Source organism: Microtus oregoni, unplaced genomic scaffold (assembly GCF_018167655.1).
Source record: "Microtus oregoni isolate MIOR12 unplaced genomic scaffold, Mior012 000020F_ref0000438, whole genome shotgun sequence".
In the NCBI taxonomy this organism is placed as follows: Eukaryota; Metazoa; Chordata; class Mammalia; order Rodentia; family Cricetidae; genus Microtus; species Microtus oregoni.
In genome coordinates, this window is record NW_024543079.1 from 11,340,646 (window position 1) to 11,363,822 (window position 23,177).

Consider the following 23,177-nt stretch of genomic DNA (forward strand, 5'->3'; position numbering starts at 1 on the left):
AACAGAACAACCAATGGTGATGCTGACAAAAAAGCAGCAACTGTGAGAGAATAGAAAACTGACTGGGAACATTCTCCACCATGATGGAACACTGCACTGCTGAGGAGTGGAAACTAAAGACATTGTGGTGAACTGGCTAATAGAGACAAGACAGCAAAAAAATGAAGACCGGGCTATTCAGACAACTATAGGCTGAAGGAAAAAGACCCCAGGCACACAGGCAGCCCCCAGCGGCAACTATACTCTCACAGAGACAACAGGCTGAAGTGGAACAGGTTTCCTGCAGCACAAAGAACTCAAGAACTCTTAGTGAGCAAAGATTCTCTCTGCTTATCTCTCAGCCTTCTTCCTCTTCCTGACACATTATCAAGTCCCGATGCTGTGGAACTTTAAGGCTCCCCGTCCAGGTGTGACAAAAGCACATACTGTCATCACCAATTTTCTAGCTATTAGTTAAACCTCAACAAATGTATTCAAAGTCTAGCTGTTATCATAGAGCACAGCTCTAAACAAAAGCAAGCATACTGAGAATTATGACTGAAGCTCAAGAACAACAGAAACAAATCCAACTAATCTGAATATAACCCAAAGGACACTGCACTCACAAAGGATGTCAGGATCTTAGGCAGAGCTGATTTACACACAATCTTCCAGCCAGCCCTTACTAACCTGACACTCTTCCTTCCTTTAGTTCTGTTTTCCTAGGTTTTTGTTCATACTCCTTGCATGAGCCATATCTTTACATATTCTAGGAAACAATGCAATCTCTACTTATGCAGACTATTCAATCTACAGATGCACCCAAATCCAGTCCTCTTTCCCGTCCCCCCATCCACCAAGTACAAAGGACTTTCTCAGCTCTTTCTGCCACTCTTTCAAAGAAACAACCTCTTGTTTCCATGTGGCAAACATTCTTAATTGCCTGCAATGCTGCTCACAGCTCAAACATTACCCATCCTCTCAGTCTCCATCAATGAAGTTCCATAACTCACTCACCTACTCCCAGTTGTAACTCTTCTTTTGGGGTACTTACTATCCACCAATATTGAAAGACTTTGTACCAGATAGTACTCATTAGGTAACTGAATCTGATTTATCTGCATGATTCTATTACCAAGCTCTTAACAGGGAGTTTAAAAAAAAATCTTAGCTGCAATAGAACATGAAAGATGTAGAAGAGACCAGCACTGGGTAGCAGATCTGATGCTGTGTCACATCTCCTCTCTAGGTTAAACCATCAAAGGAGATGAAGTAGCTCTAAGATAATTCCTAGCTCAAATATGAGTTGACTGAGTTATCAGTTACTATGGAAATGCAAAGATCCCAAATTTCTGGTTTCTTGTTGATCTAAGAATAAATACAAAAAGGGTATTCCCTTTCCATTTTGTGTCTGGAGATGCAGTACCCTACAGGGACTGAGTTACTCCGTGCTGAACAAGGAAGACAGAGCAGCACAGAACACTGCTGCCCTGTCTGTTACAGCTCAGTCTTCAGCAGCTGCTTCCATACCATGTTAAAGTGGCTTCTGCAGCATCCTTTACCCTCATGGACGCAGGGTTTGGCTCCTTATCGCCTTTGTACTTGACCTCTTGCTCACTGTTTTTGGACTTGCTTCCTGAGATACCCAGTTCTACAATCTCCAATACTTCCTTAAGGCAATCCTAGAAGTAGGAAAAGACAATGATTTTTTAAAAATATTTTTCAAACACATTTATTTATTTAAGAGACGGTGTATGTGTGTTTGTGTACAAATCAAGGGCAGAGAACAATTTTTGAGAGCTGGCTTTCTCCTTGCACCATATAAAACTCAATGATCAAAATCAAGTCATCAGACTTGGGGGCAAGCACTCTTACCTAGTGAGCCATCTCACAACCTCAGGTTGGTTAAGAGAAGACAAGGAAACCATAACAATGGTTATGTTTTAGGGTAATGTTCCAGTTGCTAATGCTCTTTAACAGATATGTTTGCATCATAATAAAATAAATTTATACTTCCATTAAGTTTCTCTTAAAAGAACTAAATTTGTATGTTCAGAAGAAGACTAAAGATAGGTTTTAATTTTATAAATTACAGAGCTCACAAAATTGTCAAGGAATGAGTAAAATAGATTCCGAAGAAAATTCTGCCAAACCCAGATGGTAAACATACCAAAGAGGTTAATTATTCTTTTTTTTTTTTTTTTTTGGTTTTTTGAGACAGGGTTTCTTTGTGGCTTTGGAGCCTGTCCTGGAACTAGCTCTGTAGACCAGGCTGGTCTCGAACTCACAGAGATCCACCTTCCTCTGCCTCCCGAGTGCTGGGATTAAAGGCATGGGCCACCATCGCCAGGCTAATTATTCATTTTTTGAGGCAGGATCTCACTATGGAGTTCAGGCTGACCTCAAACTCACTATGTAGCCCAAGCTGACCCTGAACCCAGGACCTCTGCTTCTTAAGTGCTAGGATTACAGGCAGTTGTTATCATCCCCAACATCAATGACTAACATTTTAAAATAATTTCTATTTAAAACTGTTTTGTATAACAGAGTTTCACGTAGCCCAGGCTGGCCTCTAACTCATTACATAGCCAGAGTTGACCTTGACCTTCTGATCCTTCTTCTACCTGCCAAGTACCTGGAACTACAAATAGGCACCACCACAGCTGGTTAATGTAGTGCTAGGGATCAAGCTGAGTGCTTCAAAAATGCTAAGCAAGCATTGTATTAAACTTGGCTACAAGTCTAGTATAATTTTTGACATCATAACTTTGAAAGCTGTGATGAAAATAACTCATATTTTATCAACAAAATTACTTACAAAGATCTCTTCCTTTCTAAATATCAGTGATCTTGGGAAGCTCTCATGTCACTGAGCTTATTATGCCTGCTTCCCTCTAAGGTACAGTGGGGAAAAAAAGACTAGATATCTGTGCCCATTTAAAATTGCAGAAATCTGTGAGAAATATGATGTTTCAATAAAAGTAACTTGTACAGCCAAACTGTGCCCTAGCTTTGTAGTTTCACAATTAAGTGCCCGTCTTTGATAATAGGAAAACAAATAGCTTTAATAGCTATCTCCAGTCTTCCATCCTATTAAAAAAAAAAGTACTTTTCCAGATACAGCAGTTGCATATATGAGCCCATAGCGACTGTGAAAGCATACAAAAGGCTTGAGTTTGCTCAACCAAAATTTCAGCACAAAGATGGTAGAAATAGGCAGAAATTATTATCACTAGCTGGGGAACTATAAGCATATGTGATCATATATGATAGCTGCTAGGAGAGACAGAATCAACTTTCTTCAATGACAGGATCAGTGGTAGGCTGACCACACTCCAGGGCAGACCCATTACCAATAGTAGCTAGGAAACACAAACTGAACTCAATAGATGAGAAAAAAAAAATCTCAAAATTGGGTGGGAAGTGAGGGTAGGTCTTGGTAAAAGAAGATGATATGTTGAAAATACAGTTTGAATTTTTACTATAATTAATGAGAATATCATTTTTTATAAAAGAAAAATTAGGCAAGATCTTCTCTTTCAGAAAGAATTTTTCTGAGCCAGGCGGTAGTGGCGCACACCTTTAATCCCAGCACTGGCCGACTGCACTGGTATACAATGTAACTACACACAGAACTGATGGCATGCTTCCAGAGGCAGAGGCAGGCGGATCTCTGGGAGTCCAAGGCCAGCCTGGTCTACAAGAGCTAGTTCCAGGACTGGCACCAAAGCTACAGAGAAACCCTGTCTCGAAAAACCAAAAAAAAAAAAAAAAAGAATTTTTCTGTGGAATTATTGGAAACAAATCTAAGCACAATGACAGTTTATAAATTATGCTCAAAAGATAAGTGTCCTACTGAAATCAAACAAGTACATTCAAAGTATATGACACTGTATTTAAATTCAGATATTCTCTTTTAAAAGGTATTTTCCCAACAAACAGTTTTATTCCTACTTTGTGTTTCAAGACTGAATAAGCTCACCTTTTCATCCAGCATATCAGGGTGCTCTGTCAGCCAGACACAGAGACACTGAAATGCTGCCACTATCATGGAGTGCAGATCCCGGGAGTGAAGAGGAGCTGGCCGACTGCACTGGTATACAATGTAACTGCACACAGAACTGATGGCACGCTTCCGGTCTCCCAAGTCAACCATCACCTTCACCTAAGCATGTCCATTTAAGGAACAAAATCAGTTAGTCAGGAGCCACTACACCAAGCATTTGCCCTGCAACTGAGCCTATCTGATAATGTGATACACAGAGGCCTTGTTTTAAAATATTATTTATATACAGGAACAGAATATTACAGATATACTATAAAAAAAAGTGACATTCTCAAACCCTAAGACAGTACTTTAACATGGTTGTTTACACCTTAAAACTCAAAGCTCTTGAGTGCACTTATGCATATTGTAAAATGTGTAGGAATGGCCAGCAATGGAATATGTGTGTGCTTTTAAAGTCCCTAACCCAACCTCATAGTGATGGTTTTTGCTCTCCACAAAGTCTAGTGAAATGGCTTAGCAGTTCAATTACGAATTACAGTAAGCTACATGATCAAAATATGTAACAACCTGGTCTAGAAAAGCTAGTTCCAGAACAGGAACCAAAAGCTACGCAGAAACCCTGTCTCGAAAATCAAAAAAAAAAAAAAAAAAAACACAAAATATGTAACCTAAAAAAAAACCATCACTACAATCAGAAAATGAATATAAACATCACCCCCAAATGTCCTCATGCACCTCTGTAAGCTTTTTCCCATGCCTCTTGTCCCCCTCTGTGAGGTACTGCTTATCTGTTATTATTATAGATCAGACTACAGTATCTACTTTGGGGAAAGGTATTTAACATAATTAATTACTTCCAGATGTATCTACTTTTCGTAATGCTTCTTTTTATTGAGTATATTCCAGTGTATGAATACAGCACAATTTGTCTACCCAGTAACCTGTTAATAGACATCTAGGTTATTTCCATCCCATGGATATTACAAATATAGTTGCTATGAAGATCCATGTCATTGACTGGATGCATGTTCTCTTATATACTGGGACTGGAATAAGAGGGTCATAAGATACATGTTTTATTAAATTTTTAAGGATCTGCCAAACTGTTTTCCAAAATGGTTATTACAGTTAACATTCTCATTCACAGTTTCCTTATATCCTCATCATTTAGTATGGTCAATCTTTTTAAGTTTAGCCTCCTTCCCTTTCTTCCTTCCTTCCTTCCTTCCTTCCTTCCTTTTTCTCTTTCTCTCTTTCTTGTGTATGAAGAGGCCACAGAAGAACTGCTGGGTGCCTTTCCTATCACAGTGGTTCTCAACCTTCCTAATGCTGCAACCCTTTAATACAGTTCCTCATGTGGTGGTAATCCTCAACCATAAAATTATTTTTGCTACTACTTCATAACTGTAATTTTGATATGGTTATAAATAGTAATGTAAATATGTGTGTTTTCCAATGGTCTTAGGAAACCCCTGTGAAAGGTCATTCAACCCCCAAAGGGGTCTCAACCCACAGCTCTGTCACTTTCTACATTATTCCCTTGAGAAGGGGTCTCTCATACAACCTAAAGTTTCCTGTTTCAGCTATGCTGACAGGCTAGAAAACTCCTGGGATCTATTTCTACCTGAGGTCCATGTGGTCATTTCAAGCTTTTTAAATAGGTGCTGGGGACATGAATTTAGGTCCTCATGCTTGCATAGCAAGCACTCTTACCCTAAGCTATTCTCCTAGTCCTCAATTTTAGCCATCCTACTGAGCATGTAATAGTATTTCATTTCCCTAACAACTAGTGATATTGAGGTAGGAAAACTCACCTTAAAGGAGAGTGGCACTATTCCCTGGGTTTGGGTCCTGGACTGCATAAAAAGGAGGAAGCCAGCTGAGCACAAGCATTCATCTGCTCTCTTCTTCCTGACTGCAGACTCAACGTGACTAGCTGCTTCAAGCTCCTGCCACCTTGACATCCCCGCCATAATGGACTGTACCCTTGCACTGTGAGCCAAAATAAACCCTTCCATCCTTAAGTTGCTTTCGTCAGGGATTTTGTCACAGCATGAGACAAGTAACTAATACATTTTTACATTTCAGTTTACAATCAATTTTTAGCTGATTTTTGTACCTACCATATACAAAACAGGTATGAAACCAAGTTTTCTACCATTAGCACTGGTCAAAAACACTAACCTTTCTCCTTAGAGTTATCTTTGCACCTTTGTTAAAAACCAGACAGCCACACGGGCGTGATCATGAAGTCTCAATTATAGACCACTAATCTATTCATTCAATCCTGCTCTAACACAAGACTGTTTTAATCAATTGTATCTTTACAGAGAGTTATGGAATCAGGTAATATTAACCCATTATATATGATGACACAGGTCCAGAACAGAGCTCCATACAAGCTAAACACATCTTGAACTAAAAGCAGACCACAGTCATAGGGAGCAGCACCTTGCTCTCTGTGTGGTCCACCATTTCTCATGAATGGCTATCCTAATGTTTAAATCAGCAACTGCTCCACATATATCTATTCATTTGGGAATTTCTTTTTTTTTAAGATTTATCTATTAATTATATATACAGTATTCTGTCTGCATGTCTGCTGCAGAACAGAAGAGGGCACCAGATCTCATGAGAAATGGTTGTGAGCCACCATGTGGTTACTGGAAATTGAACTCAGGACCTCTGGAAGAGCAGTCAGTGCTCTTAACCTGAGCCATCTCTCCAGCCCCTCATTTGGGGATTTCTCAGTTAAATTCCAAGTAATGTTGAGAACATACTAAGTTTTCTTGTCTATTTTGTCTCTCAAAATTTGTAAGACAACTTTAAAGTAAAGGTCTAAACTTCATCTCAGACACTACCACTCTGTGATGAGTATTACTACATGACCACAATATATTTTATACTTTCATCTCATCTGATCCTCCTCACAACACCAAGTGGTATTTGAAAAATAATCTTTTCCATTTCAATAATAAAAAAATACTCAGATGCTAGTGAGGATGTGGAAAAAACTGGAATCCTTGCATGTTGCTGGAAGGAATGAAAAAGGACTCGGGAGCCGTGGAAAAACTATTTGCAGCTCTTCAAAAGTTAAACAGAATTTTCACAACCCTAAGAATTTCACTCCTTAGTGAACTGAAAACTGATATTCCAAACAAATACATGTTCCCATACATCCACAGCAGCTCTACTAGTAAAGTCTAAAGACGGAAACAGTCTAAATACCTCTCAGTTGATGAGCAGGCAAACAAAGAGTAATAATTACATTCAGCATGGTGCTGTGCAATCATAAAAAAGGCCCGACCCAAAAAAATTACTTCTCAAGTGAGAAAAACAGGCACTCTTGAAATGACACACATTACATGATTTTCCTACTGATCCCTTTCTGTGAATGGTCCTGATTAGGTAGAGCCAAAGAAGCAAAATGAAGACGAATGGCTGTCAGAGGTGGTGGCTGGGAAAGTGAACAAGAAAGCAACTGTTTTGGGGCTTAGGGATTTCCCTCCAGGATGACAAAAACACTTAGAAATATCAGTTCACTGCAAATGTACTGACAGGACTGAATCACTTGCTTTAAAATGGCTAGTTTTATGTTACATGAATTTCAGGGAGAGAGCAAGAAAGAGAGACTGAGGTTTAAGAGCAAGTGAACCCCATTTCTAAGGTTCCACAAAACTTAAATAACTGAGAGAAAATTGAATATATAGTCAATATTTGCTTAATACTGATAACAGAAAATAGTAATCACAGAAATATTTTATAATAAATGTTCTTTATAAAAGCAATAAATATACTATTATGTGTAAATAGTCACCAGTATTAAAATGTTTTCTATACCTTAACAGAAATATTCATATCCTTTGCACCTATTTTTCATTTTGCAAAATTCACTTGGAGGTTCAATTTTGTATATTCTGGATGTAAAATATGCACATGTACTGACAACCCTAAAATACCTACACAAAGGGGTGGATGTCAAAATACAGGAAAAAAAAAAAAAGGCATGACGCAAGTGTGCTGGACTGAAATAAGGGACAGTCCTCACCTTTGCCAAGCCAGAGAGGAGCTCCAGAGCCGCCAGGGATATGCTCATGTCTTGCCGCCACTGGGAGTTGAGTCTTTGGGTGACGAGATGAATGCTGCGAATCAGGAGCCCAGCAGCTGAATCTGTATTAAGAGCTAGGATATAACCCAATGCCACATCCACAGGGAGGGAAAACAACTAAGCATTAGTAACAGAAGCACAGCATTCCACCAGGCACAGACCACAGCAGCCACAGTGAGCACAATGGGCACCCACACAGAGCTATGCTCCCCGCCCACCGGCCTGAGCACCAGGCCTGACTGATGGTGTATGAGGCACATATGGGGCTGGGCCACACTCTGACAAAGAACACTATGGACTTGGCAATTTCAGTACCATCCTTATAAGGAAAAATAGTGTCTTAAATTTTTAAATAAATAACTTGTAGAATTTAATTTTCAAAAAGAACAATGAAAAGGCAACCAAATATTTCCTTAGAATTTTACAGAGGCAAGAATTCAACTGATAGCCTCCTCAGATGCTAGGAATTACCTTAAAGCATCTCCTACAATGACAAGGCTTAAACCAGTAAAACCACATGCAATGCCTCTTCAAACCCATATTTACATTCACCTCTTTACCACTATTTTAATACCTTTAAAAAGTTAAATGACCAAGTCACTGTTTTAACTTGGACTTCGATTTTAATTTAAAGTAGCTATTACTCATTAAAGAGTGAATTCCAAGAAATTAAACTAAGATAAATTAAACTGTAATTAAAAAGGAAGCTTTAGGGGCATTATACCTGTGGATCCTATCAGAAAGAGGGCAGTGACAACAGAAAAAGGAATGATCATTAAAGAGAGACAGTCATGCGACACTAACACAAATCTGGATTTTTTTTAGTAAAAGATATGACATAACAAGCAGAGCTCACTAACACCAGCTGAAAATGCTAGAACAAACAATCAGTTCAAACACTTATATACAACACATGCGGTAACGCAAAATTATCTTTCATTTTAAAATGTCTTAGAAAGTACAAGAAACAGTTCAACCTGGAGAATACCTAAATCTACATAAGGGGTAACCATTTAAATATACTATCTACATAATGACTATGTATTTGACATGCAAACGGGTAATGTGTCATACATTCAATTATGAAAGCATGCCTCATGCATATGGCTCATGGACTCTCCAGATGATTAAAAGTCAAGCTCACATCTAGGGAATTAGATATTCTAATCTCAAGGAATAAACAACGATTCAATCACTATCAGCATCTGTACATAAAACATAAAGTGCTCACACTAAGTTCATAAAATAACTACTCAGTGTAAACGACATCACTGAACAGGATGTTTTCCTGGCAAGTGTTTATTTAGCAGGGCAGAAAATGACTCTTTATTCTTGTAACTGAAGAACCTAATGAGACAGAATAGCTAGGTAAGTTTTAACATGGAGACACACACCTCTCTAGGTCTCCTCTAATACAACCTCCATCACTTCTCTCAACTGAGATTATGGGGCTCACCATCCATCTCTGCCATTATTCTCAGAGCTCTGAGGCAAGGCCCACATCTTATGTGAGCCTGTACCATCAGCGCCTAGTACAAAACCCAAACACCTCCTGAGCTCTCATCATAAACATCTGAAGAGCTAACAAACTCCAAAACCAGCTACAAGAAGTCATAAAAATACTTTTCCTTAGTTTTTTTAAACAAACATCTTCTGTCAATTATACCTAAGTACATAAAATTTTTATTTTTGTTTTAGATTCTTGAAAAGTTTTAGTTTTGCTTACGTGTAAATGCTAACAGACCATTTAAACACAGCTTACCGTAATCCCTTAGGAGAGCTTGAGCAGGTCTCTCACTGTCAGGCGTTGTAGGTTCTGTGCTTCCTCCACTTGCTGAACTAATGCCACTATTGGTACGACTATGACTCTTCAGGTTGTTTTCTCCACCACCCTAGTCAAACGAAAATGAGGCAAAATGAACAGTTCACAAGTATAAAAAGGTTTTTTTTTTTTATATTAAAACTTTGTTAGAGCCAGGTATTGATGGTAAATGCCTTTAAACCCAGCACTTGGGAAGCAGAGACAGGCAGATCTTTAGATCTTGAAAAACCAAAACAAACAAAATTGTTAAGAGCTGGGGCTATGGTTCAGGAGTACTGCACTTGCCTCATATACATAAGGCCCTGGGTTCATACCCAGTAATGCAAACATAACAGGTTAACTAGCACAAGGTGATACATAGATAAACAGACAAGGGATTAGAATCACTGTGGTATTGTTGTTCTGATGTTATCTGTTAAAAGGGTATACAGGGTTTGATAGCTACAGGTATCCAGACTGGGGTTCCCCATGCTGTTCTTCAAAGGGCCACCCTCAGAACCCTTTACATACAGTTGACTAGCTAATGCCTCTTGAGTCATTAAGAAAAATACTTTAAGTGACTCTGGAGCAAAACCTCAGAACAGGAATATAATCTTCAAATACAATATGGGGCTGGGAGATGATCTCAGTCACTAACGTGTTTACCACCCAAGCAAGAGGACATGAGTTTGATCCACAAAACCTACTTTTAAAAAAATGCCAGAGGGAGGGAAGGACAAGGGAGTAAGTGGGTAAGAACACTTGCTACAGAAGCATGAAAACCTCAGGTCAAATCTCCAGCACCTATGTAAAAAGTTGGTCACAGCCACCCACATGCCTATAATGACAGCACTGGGAAGGGTGGAAACAAGAGCATCACTGGGCTTGGTGGTGGCCAGTTTAGCTTCATGGTCATCAAAAGACACTCTTTCAAGGGAAAAGGGCAATTGTGCAGAATACCTGACATCCTCCATGCTCACACCCACCCATATCCCATTTTCACTCACACACACACACACACACACACACACACACACACACTCAAACATATAAGCACACACACATACAAGCATACCCTAGGTTCAATTCCAGCACTACTAACTATGGTTTATACAAAATCAGAGGCAGATTTTTTCTATGACAGATTATGTAAGCTTCTTACCATCTCCATTTGGCAACCAATGGCTTCTAAAAGTGCAGAATCCTGAACAATATTTAACATTGCTCCTGCAATAGCAAAACAAAGGAGTTTACATGGCATACAATTACAGTTACAATGGCTCAGTCAGAATAAGAGAATAACCCTAGCACTCGGAAGCCTGAGGCAGGAAGGAAGGCTGCTATGAGCTGAAGTCACTTGGGCTATACAAGACCCTGTGTCTCCCCTCCCCTCCCTCTAAAAAAAGAAAAGAAAAAAGAGAAATTTTGGTAAAGTATTTCTGAAATTCTCTGAAGATTATGAATAAATATATTGTTTTAAAAAATAATGCTTTATAAATCCCAAAATTCTGATATGCCTGCCAAGATTTTATTTTTTATTTGGGGAAGGGGGTTGCACACATATGCATGCCACAGTATGTGGTGTTATCTTGTTTGTAGTCTAACAAAGCTTGCCTGAAGATCAGAGGGCAGAGCTAGCCACTAGTTAACCATAGAGGTCTGGAGGTCTGTACGGACAGATAGAAAATGAGAAACATATAAGGCGGGAGGAGACATGAGGTTGGCCTTTTCTGGGCCAGGAGTTAGCAAGGAAAGAACTGGCTGTGGCTCGCTCCTTTCTCTGATCTTTCAGCATTTGCCCCGATATCTGGCTCTGGGTTTTTATTAAAAAGACCAATTAGAACTCATGCAACGACAGTGTATGTAGATGTTAGATGACAACTTTCAGGAATCAATTCTCTCTTTCCAAGGTAGGATCCAGGAATGAAACTCAGGTCATTAGTTTTGTAAGACAAGTACTTTTAGCCCAATGAGCCATTTTCTGACCAACTCCAAAGCACACGGGACTAAACTATTTACATTCTTTTATTTCTAACAATGCCATCCATGTTGAACATTATTTTGTTTCCTCTCTCTCTCTGGTTTAAAATATCTTTTTAACATGTAACATTCACATGCACTTCCTAAGTACAGAATTCCCATAGCCCACTTCTCTTGCTTCCAGCTTTGTTCCTTGGCTTTTTTATGTTTCTACAGCCATGTCAACAGTAATGTGAGAATGTGTTATCACTTGTTCCTTCAGCTCCTTGTCAAATTAAACAAGTTTACCTTCTCATTGTCTAGCATACCAGACTTCCTAAGTACTCACCCCAACTACTGGAAGGAAAAAAGAAAGAAAGGGAAGAAAGTTAGGACAAAGAAGAGGGGGAGCGCAGACAAGACAATTAAATGCTTTCTGTCCCTCATCTCATCTCTTCAAATCTTTTTTTAATTGTTTACTACATTTATTTATTTACTTACATATTTGTTTGGGGAGAGAAGGGCTATGTGCAGACCATGGTACGGTGTGGAGGTCAAAGAACAGCTAAAAAGAACTAGGTTCGGGAAATGGGAGGAGGAGAGGAGGTGGAAATTTTTAATTAAAAATAAATAAATAAATGGGAAAAAAAAAGAATTAGGTTCTCCTCTCACCATGTGGAACCTGGAGATCAAACTCGGGTCTGTGAGACTTGGTGGCAAGCATCTTTTAAGCACTGAGCTATCTTGCCAGATCCCTTCTGATTCAGAATAATAAGAGCTGTATCAGGCTTAAGCTCCTCTCACCTGTCTCCCCAGCATACCTTTGGTCACTCGTACCTGGGTTTCATGTGCCAAAAATAAAATAAAATAAAGCAAACAAACAAACAAACAAAAAACTATCTGAACACAAACCTAGTATCATTTGGGTGTTGTTAGGGTCCGTTTCCGTTTGCAAGGCACCGATTAGTATATTCACAAGTCTCAACTTTAGGGACAGAAAAGTTATTGGTTTATCATAAGAAGAGCTGTCATCATTACTAAACTTCCCTTCTAGAACCACCTGGAGAAAAACAAAAACAAATATTTCACGTCACTTATTGTATATGATACCCATTTAGAAACAGCAAGAGGAGAGAGAAGGGGAATAGGCTAATGATCCAGGATTCCAGGCTAATCCCAGCTCCCATTCGACACATGTAATCAGATGCCATTAGCCTATAAACACATGACTAGTAAGTCAAGGCATATTAGCACTTTTTAAAAGAAGAAGAAATACCTAAATTAGAAAAACCTCATTAATCTATTAGAAATATGTATTTATCCATTAGAAACATGTATTTTAAAATGTTTATTTATCTACTGTTGAGACAGGATCTCACTGTATAGCCCTGGTTGGCCTCAAACTCACAAAGCTCCATATGCCTCTGCCTACAAGTGCTAGGATTAAAGGCCAGTATGAGCATGCAGGACTACAAAGTCACTTTTCTAAAGCTCCCATTCCACTTTGTTAGAAGTGCAATTTGACTTAAATTAGCATACAAAAACAAAATATAGAATAAAAAATGTTAATGATGGTTGGCAGGATGTTGAGACAGAAGGATTTCAAGTTTGCAACCAAACTGGGCTACATAGCAAGACCTTGCACCATGAAGAAAAAAAAAAGGAGGGGAGTGGAATATTTAAAGAAACATTACCTCAGATCTGACTGTGCCAAAATGATGAGGGAGGGGCAACAAAGAAAGCAGGATATTAATGGAGGATCTTCTCAATTCTGTTGGATTTACATAGCTTTTGAATTTTGAGAGTTCTCTGCCAAAAAATAAAAAGTTATTAGTATGTTTCAGCTAAAGAGCATTTTTACCTACTGCCAAATATTTACTATACCATTTTTTCCACAACCCAATCATTGTATTTATGAGAACATCTACGTTACACTATTACTTGTATATATGAGAACATCTATGTTACACTATTACTGAATTAAGCTAGAGTTTGACTGAAACCGTAAGGCCTACATTTTAAAAGTAGGATCTCAGGCTGGGTTTTTTCTGACCCATCTAGACCAAGCCAAAAAAAAATCCAGTAAGCCCGTGCACATATCAGACTGAAGGCATCTGGGATTGAGATGCTCTTTACTCAATTTAATGTAGCCTGGGTCCCACTGGACTGTGAAAACAACTAAATAGAGTAAATTAGCAAACACGAGAAGTACCAAACTAGACAACTGACACAGTAGTAAAAAATGACAGCTTACCTGTCAGGCAAAATGGTTTCAAGAGCTGAAATAAAGTAAGGAACCACAACATCAATCCCTTTCAAGTCACAGCAGAACAAAGGAGGGGAGTTTAGAATAACGCTGGCCAAGACAGGATGGCACACATAATCATTTATCTGCAAACCTTGAATTAAAAGCATGTAAAATCTAGGAAAGCAAGAAAAAAATTTTAAACAAGCTGTTGATCAAATATTTCCAGAATTACTATTTTCTACATAGTTATCTGAAAAGCCTTTGTCCACTCTTCACTCTAGTTTATAGACTTTCAAGGTACTACTAGGATTCAACAATTCAGAATCATAAGATCTGTATCTATTATACGTTTTTAAAGTTTTAAATTTTTGTAAATCAAATTACAGGTGCCTACAAAAGAGGTACTAATAACAAAACAAATGCCTGGGTACTTATCAATTAATTGGTGGAATCAATTAATTGAATTCTAAAGCAATAAACTGTTGTTGCATTCACATTCCCAGGAAACAGGTGAGTTTGTACCATTTTCCTTCCTCCATTGCTTCTGAGGGGTTAGTGAGAGGAAGGAAGGAAGCCCACTAAACTCTGCATTCATCATAACATGAAAATTGTGCAAAGAGTCCTTTGAGGAATCTACCTGAATATATTGTCCTTTTCCTACCACCCCCAACTGCACCACTAAGCAACCAAGCCACTAAGCATTTAACTGCACTGCCATACTCTTCTTATCACTAGACACTTCTTTCTTCTCTGCAAAACTCTTTGGAAACAATCTTCTCATTCACTGATGCGTTTCAACTCATTTCAATCTACCTTGTGTGCATAGAACTCAACTAAAAACAGGCACTTAATATGCAGTTCTTGATAAATATCCCACAAGCCCTTGAAATGCAAGGCTGAAACTTAAATACATCATTTGTCTTCTCACAAACCTGCTGAGTTAGTCTCCTGACCTCTCACCCAGTCTTCTGAACTAGACAGAAAGCTCATGTTCATAGCTTTCTCTCTTATTGCTACTGATATAATTTGAGATATCTCTCCAGCTCTCACAGCTTTATGTAGCTAGAGCAGAGACAGACACCTAATTGATCGGATCTTTCCCAAGAATCTCCTGTTATTTCAGAGATGTTTACTGATCCCACTAGTCTTCTAGACTAAGGCTATGACAACTAGGAACTTAGAAGCACACTGCAGTATAACAAAAATGATCTACAGAGAAAAATGAAGCAGTTTTAGGAGACAAGCAGCACAGGAAGGAGAGTTGCTCTGGTCCCTGAACACTTTCCAGCCCCTGGTTCTTACTTTTTATATTCCTCGCTGTACTGCTTGACCTTAGATTCTGTTAAGTATCCCTAGCATCTTTTTAATCTATTCACTGACTTAAAGCAGATTTAAAGATAAGAGCTCATGGTTAAGGCCAGTACACACTATGTTTTTCTGTGCCTAATGCTTGAGACTTGGATTCCTCTGCTGGGAGTCAATTTACCTAATCTTTCCTGAGCACCTAGCAATACAGGTATCTCAATGTTCTACTTGATTGTAATTTTACTTAAGCAGCTGTGTGAATAAGTAGTGGAGAAGAGCAAAAGAGAATAAAAAATTATAAATTTAGAAAGAGTAACAAAATTTGAAGTGCCATAGTGAGAGAAATAAGAGAGTCAAATGCTACAAAGCAGGAGCTGAGTTGAATAATCAACTCAGAGAGAGGAAGCAGAGGCCAAAGATGCCTAGGTTCTGGCCTGAACAGCTAAACTGATGGCAGAACCATCCACAGGTGAAGACCAGAGTTTTGGAAATGATAATCCTACCCAACCTCCCAATAGTTTAAACACTATCCATCCTTTCTAAATTCAGTACAAACATCTAATAATATGCCAGAACTCTTTACTGAGTCCTCTAGACTAAGTATGAGCTGCTGTTTCTTCCAAACACTTAAAACCATTTATCTGTGTCTCCTGCCAACTTCTGGTTCCTACTGAACCACTGCTATTTTTGCACGAACCTATTCACCATAGTCACTAAACTCCTTTGAGTAAAGATTCACAGCTGACTTATTTCTGGACTGTATACAGAACCTAATGTTGTGCCAAAAAAATCTATTAACAAACTGTTACTTCCAAAATCTCTCCAGAATTTATAATGATAGAATAAATAATAGCTCTAGAACAGAACCTTAGAAATCTTTACCAAATCTGATGAGGAGGGTAAAATGGAAGAACAAGCAAGTTTCAATTACATAAAGACACTGGGAAGTATTTCAGACCAAGAATAGCTTATTGATTTAGCCTACCAAGCCATGCCACAATAGTGTTTCACCATCAAATGATACAAATGCGAAAATAAAAAATTCTAAAACCTGGATAAATAAGCTGGCAGAATCTCTTCTCCAGTCTTCTTGCTACAAAAAATTCTACATAATGTCCCACAAGCCTCAGCTCTTCCTGCTTCATAGTTATCAGGAAAGTCACTTGCATCAAACACAGGATTGGAAACCATGGTGTCTGTGGACATTTGGGACCCTTTTCGTCGAAACTCCATGCTAGCTTGTGTTGCAATGGCTGGGGAGAGAAAAGGAGCATTTTATTACTTTTGTCAAAATGCCAAATAGGCTCATGGGACCCTGGACACAAAGATCAAATACTGGTGTCATTACATAACTACTTTAATAGAATCCAATAATGCTTTTGTTTAGCAACTATGTCTTAATTTATTTTTTAAAAAGGGCTCTCTGATATCTTCTTTGAAATGGGTAACAATTTACAATAGCATTGTCAACTTAACAGATTCTACAAAAAGAATTTTTTCACTGAATTTCTAGTCAGAAGATTATAATTGTATACATCTGCATACAGATATATACAGAATTTGCCTTTTCTATTATTTATTTTCTGGTTTTTCCTCCTTCTATAGAATGATCTTAACCATTAAGAAGAGTAGCAATTACAATTTATACAATTAACTCAAATGGACAAAGCAATTAAGAGGGCAAATATATGCCAGTTTGAATACGGCAGAGTAAGGATGAGAACTGAGTAAAGGAGGAAGAGAGGGCATTCCCACCACCCACCCAGCTCCAAAACACACACCAAAGAGCTGCCCAACCAAGCAAATGAGAATGAATTTTAACAACCACAGACAGCAGCAAACTTGAGGTTGATAAATCAGAAAACTGGGTTGGTAAGGAGGATTATCATGGTCATTCGTTGTCACCAAAACAGAAGCCCTTCGAAAGTTGCTTTTAACAAAAGATTTCATAGCACACAGATCACTCTGAAATCTTTTATTACTCTACATAAAATGTTTAAATTGTTTTGTAATGATAGGAGGCTTAATAGATGCAGAGTCAAGCATAAATCTTTATGCAACTTCCCATGAGCCATTTTAGTCCTGAATAAGCTATCCAGCAATAATACATTTGGAAAACACTACATGCAGAATGCATACAAATCAAACACTAAATCTGTATAAAAATAAGCTTAAAGCTTAAAAAAAAAGAAAAAGAAAAAGAAAAGAATAAAAGCCAAAACACAGTTAGTGCAAAGTCCTGGAATTCATGACATGACCAGACTAGTATACAGAAATAATGGGATTGATTCAGGCAGATTAATTTGCTTTTGCCAACAATCTTCCCCATTCAAAACACAGAAAAAATATTTTTCTTCCCAAGTGCAAAAACTACAATAGACAATGACAATCAAAAATTTTAATGGAATTATGGAAAAATAAAAACATGACTGCAATTAAGGAGAAGCTTCTGGTTCCTACTTACAAGATTTATAAGAAAGAAGAATTTGGATAAAAGATGCTGCAAGATAATAGAAATAAATGGAAACAAATCAAAGGACGGCAGTAATTATAAAATACTTTAAAGATGGTGAAATTTTACAATAAATTAAGAAGCTTTTTAGCTTTTTAAAAGTTAGATTTAAAGTTTTATGATACCACAAGCTAATTCAAAAACATAGGAAATTGTGCATTCAGGTCCAAAATTATGATTTTGTATCATGCAAAACAATGAACAAAGAAAATTACATAGCTACAAAGAATTGAGGTTTTGAACTGCCCATAACGTGCATTAAAATTTTTAGTTTATTAACCCTTCCCAGCTCAATGTTACTTTTACAAAGCACAGTGCATCAGGTAAATTGAAAGCTAACAAGTTCAAAGAAGCAAATACTTGAGTTAAAGGTGAACTGCATGGCAGAATTCCTTGATGACAGCCAGTACATAGAAAACACACAATACCCCAACCCCTCTACCTCCCATCCAAGACTTCAAGACTGGTACCCAAGAGCACTCTAAATCCACTTTAACTATTTGGACACCTCAAATGTCCTGGATAATGTAACACCCTTTAGCATCTCTGGACATAGTCAGGAAGAAGGTTCAGAATGGTGGGAAAGTGAGATGTTGCTCACTTGTCATTTGAATTCTGGTTCTATCTTCTAGTGCAGTGAGCAAACCAAGTTGTAACAAACTCTCCAGAGACAGAAAGCTCTAGATTCTCATTATACTAGCCTTCCAGAAAGCAGCAGATTGAGCCATGCTAGATTCAGAGATTGCAAGGCCAACAGCTCCACACTCAACAGCTAGGTAATGTTGTAAGAACTATAACTTACCAAAATAAATAAATAAAAGGCTGACTCACTCTGGACAATACCATATAAACTGATAAACATTGTTCAGAAAATTTAAAATACATAGCACATAAATAATGAAAATATACCCATGAGTGGTTTTTAAAAACTCGTCATTTAATCAAGCTCATGAATGTGGAAATGGTAAAATATAAAGTGACTGAATTTGAACAAAATCAAGCAAAAGAATCTCTAACTCACTCATGCAGCCTCACATCTCATAACATCTTCATACTTAAAACCTTTCTAAATTATTTAAAAGATTCATAAGAACATCCAAAATAATTACACTGATAGAATATTCACAGGCATAAACCTAGCTGTAGATGAATTTCTGAGAAAAAAAACAGAGACCCTTATGAACACTGTTAATTTTATCCCTGAATTCAACAGTCTCCCTAGAGAATAATACTATCAGAAATCTTTTTACCTCAATCTGTCTCCGACCCCTATAGGAAAGTATATTTTTAGAAAACAACTAATACACTCATTATTGTATAAACATGGGACCTGGCACATGCTAACAGCTGCACAATAAATGCCAGCCATTATTATTATTCAACTGTGCAAGACAGATGATAACCATTCAAAACATTCTGCCCGGCCTCACCATCCATCTGGCATTCGCTCCTAGCATAATAGTAAGATGACAAAATACGTCCAATTTCATTTAGACAATTTCATTCTACAGTAAATCTAATGAAGATACTGAAGTTGATTTATTAATACTCTACAAATCTTACAGGGTTAACAGAGCAGATTATGTTTTCACTAGACTAAAACCTGAGAGGTTAGAGACTACCACGAAGAAAACAGAAAATTCCTGATATTAACATGTAATGATGATTAAATGGCTGTGAAAAATCTAAGAATACATTTCAATGAGTAAAATATTTGTTTAAATATCTATTATTATCCTGGCTGACATGAAGAGAATTTCCAGGTCACCTACAAAAAGGAATTTGATTCAACAAAAAGTGATTAACCTGAAGTGTCCCTAATAAAACCAGACAAAGGGCCAAACTTCATAAAGTATACAAAAAAGACAGATAGGAAAGGTTCCCAAGTTTCTATTAGTTCAGCTGGAAGGGGTTAAGCACAATATATTGCTTGGTGAGAAACAGGATGCTTTTCAAGAGCCATATTAATCTTGCAGGTAGGAAAGACTAAAGAGAAAGAAACAGAAAGGGAATGATGACTATAAGTTTCTGGGCATATTTACCAGTCATGCTGCTGTCTCTGTTTATTCCATTATGGAGTTTGCAGTGAACAAATGCTGCATCAAATAACCACGATCCAAAGAGATTTAAGATGCTGTTAACCTTTGGTCTGCGAGGGGCAGGCAGCGGCCTGGGTTCTGAACTAGTCTGATTTGGACTTGACAGAGGAGAAGTGGAGGATGCCTGGTGCTGGACTTTCGAGGTGTGAACAGTAGTAACCTACCAGAAAAATACAAGTTAAGTGTCTACAGTCATGAAAAATTGGAGAAAGTGGCAAGGCTTGTAAAAGTTAACCTTCATAAAGCAAACAACAATGTTGAACGTTCTTACCGCGGTTGTCTTCATGGTGGCCTTATTCACAGTCACAGCCCGGTGCCTCCGGTTATGTGGTGGTGTGGTATTCACAGCAGTGCTCTGAGGCATACTTAATCTATTCACGGGTGTTGGGGGAGCACTGTCTGATCTCGGTCGAGAAATGCCTTTAAAAAAATAATAATAATAAAAGAAAGGTTTTGCCTTTGCTTTTAAGAAAAATGGATCTGCCTCCCAAGGTCCACATATCTTTTCTTCTTAATAAGAGAACCCTATTTCAGTTGAACAAGGAAGCCAGAAGAAATGGCTACAGTTTTAAGCTTCCCTTACCATAAGATGTGGCCATGTTTAAGCTTAGAAATAAGTGACTATTTGATACATCTCCCAGGCAATGTTACAAAAGACAAGCAGGCTCCCCTCTCCTTCCTGACTCCTGGGCTGCTGGGCTCCTCATACTTGAAGGCCTATGAGGACATACACAACAAAATGGACACCGGCCCCACAGAAAGTACTACAGCAAACACACTGCCTGGCCTGCTTCATACTTACGAAAACAACCTTAGGTGTCAAACACAGACAGCATAGGCTCTTATGTGCCAGCAATCTAATCAGAACAAGCCTATTAACTATGTTTTTTCTATTTTTAAAAATTTTAATAAATTTTATTACTTAAAAAATGGCAAAAAAAAAAAAAAACACACACCTTGGAGTGGTGATGGCACACATTTTTAAACCCAGCCTTAGGGAGGCAGAGGCAAGCGGATCTCTGTGAGTTCAAGGCCAGCCTGGTCTACAGAAGGAGTTCCAGGACAGCTAGGACTACTAGAGAAACCCTGTCTCAAAAAACCAACCAAACAAGCAAATTAAACAGAATTAACCTGCAACCAAAGTCTGCACATCTCACTAACCATCCAGCCATTCTGTGCACTCAGTCTAGAGCCTCTCACTGCATTTTACATTTTCACTATCAAAATAAGTGCATATTTTTATGCACTTACCACCAAAAAACAAAGATTTCATGACAGAGGAAAAAACCTCTAAACTGTGTGATACGTTTAACATATACACATACCAACCATTTTAGAAAATAACAACTATTAATATCACTCTTTTTCAACAGATTAAAAATACACAAAAGGGCCAGGCGGTGGTGCGCACGCCCTTAATCCTAGAGGTAGGCAGATCTCTGTGAGTTCGAGGCCAGCCTGATCTACAAGAGTTAGTTCCAGGATAGGCTCCAAAGCTATAGAGAAACCCTGTTCCGAAAAAAAAACAAACAAAACACACACACACACATAAAAAGATACAAGATTTGCGCATCTTACCTATGACAAACTAAAACACTGGTTCACAAAAGGTACAGAGTACCAATGAAAACAGTCAATTTAAATGATTTTTGTGGGCAACGCATGGAATGAGTTTTGCAATCTATAATCTGTTTTGTACATTTTTGGGTCTTTTCTCCACCTTTCTACTAAGCTACTGTCTTTCCATGGCATTTTTTGATTTAGATAAAGACAATAGCATTCCAGCTATCACAATTCGCTGCAAACATTTTTTCCTAGATCATTATTTGCCAGTAAGTTTGTTCCTCTTTCTTCGGGCTTTCCTGAGAGCTTCCAGCATTAAACTGTAGACATTTACACACAGCTCTTCAAACATCTAAGAAATATACACAAAATTCACCTAAAAATGCATCCACCAGACAGCTGATTCCACGCATGGCACGAAAGAATATCTGAGGCAGATGTTTAAGGCAGGGGTACTGGCTCAGCTCCTGTGGCATTCCGCTCACACTCAGGAATTGCTCCTGAAACTTGGGGGTTGAGCTTATAATGGCTGGATTACTCAGATCCACAGGATTACTACAGAAAAGAAGAAAGAATTCGTTACATACTTAGAAATGTCTATAGCAATAAAAATGCATGCAATCTAATTTAAGAATTAGAACTATCACCCAGACATGCTAGCACACACCTTTAATCCCATCACTTGAGAGACAGGGACACACAGATCTCTGTGAGTTTGGAGCCAGCCTGATCTGTATAATGAGTTAATTCCAGGACAGCCAGGACTATAGAGAGAGAGGCTGTCTCAAAAACAAAAAAACAAAACAACAAGAAAAGAAAGAACAGGACAATTTATGCTTGTGTGTGGTGAAGATGAAACTGACTATTTGATGAGATCGGAACTAAAACATGAATGTTTCTCCATAGGCTTGCGGATTTTCTTTGTTCATTTATTTTTTTAATAATGTTTTTATTAATCTTTGAGAATTTAATAAGATGCTTTTGTTTATTTGTTGTTGAGACAGGGTCTCATTATGTATCGCTGGCTACACAGACCATGCTGGCCTTGAATTTACAGGTCCAGTTCTGTCTGCTGCCCAGCCTCTGCCTTCCTGTTCCTTCCTCTAAGTGCGGGTGCTGGGTTTAAAGGTGCTCTTTTTAACATATTCTCTTCACAGAATGAAAATCAAAGTAAAGCCAGAAAGTTTTAACTTTTTAGAATATTTTTTTCTGCTGGATGGTGGTGGTGCACACCTTTAATCCGAACACGGGCGTGTGTGTGTGTGTGTGTGTGTGTGTGTGTGTGTGTGCGCGCGCGCGCGCGTGCAGGTAGATATCTGTGAGTTCAAGGCCAATCTGATCTCCATAGCGAATTCCAGGGCAGTTCGGGCCACTACACAGAGAAACCCTGTCTCTGAAGAAAAAGAAAAGAAACAGAATATTTTTTTCTGATATTTGGAACTAAATAACAGGAAACTAAAGTCAACAAGAATTTCATAAAGAAAATTTTAATATAAACATCTGTCTGCATGTTTGGATGTACCAAGTGCAAGTGAGAATAACATGAGTAAAGTCAACAGGAACTGTGTTGTTTCCCAGGAAAAAGGTGAAGCTA

General features: G+C 38.1%; 1 protein-coding gene across 13 annotated transcripts in view; it reads right to left on the reverse strand.

Moving 5' to 3' along the window:
* The window catches only part of Ralgapb (Ral GTPase activating protein non-catalytic subunit beta), a 92,587-nt gene that overhangs the window by 40,627 nt on the left and 28,783 nt on the right, over positions 1–23,177 (reverse strand). For 4 of the 13 annotated variants that reach the window (XM_041670033.1, XM_041670029.1, XM_041670030.1 and 1 more), the window contains 14 exons: positions 21,960–22,138; positions 20,292–20,440; positions 19,964–20,180; positions 17,874–17,909; positions 16,461–16,662; positions 14,111–14,278; positions 13,551–13,665; positions 12,769–12,916; positions 11,060–11,124; positions 9,859–9,988; positions 8,821–8,829; positions 8,037–8,170; positions 3,962–4,144; positions 1,510–1,661 (listed from right to left, as the gene is read on the reverse strand). In XM_041670033.1, the coding sequence (XP_041525967.1) occupies positions 1,510–1,661; positions 3,962–4,144; positions 8,037–8,170; positions 8,821–8,829; positions 9,859–9,988; positions 11,060–11,124; positions 12,769–12,916; positions 13,551–13,665; positions 14,111–14,278; positions 16,461–16,662; positions 17,874–17,909; positions 19,964–20,180; positions 20,292–20,440; positions 21,960–22,138 (1,887 nt within the window). The remainder of the gene's footprint in view (positions 1–1,509; positions 1,662–3,961; positions 4,145–8,036; positions 8,171–8,820; positions 8,830–9,858; positions 9,989–11,059; positions 11,125–12,768; positions 12,917–13,550; positions 13,666–14,110; positions 14,279–16,460; positions 16,663–17,873; positions 17,910–19,963; positions 20,181–20,291; positions 20,441–21,959; positions 22,139–23,177) is intronic. The other 9 variants (XM_041670036.1, XM_041670032.1, XM_041670038.1 and 6 more) reach the window with 6 other exon arrangements.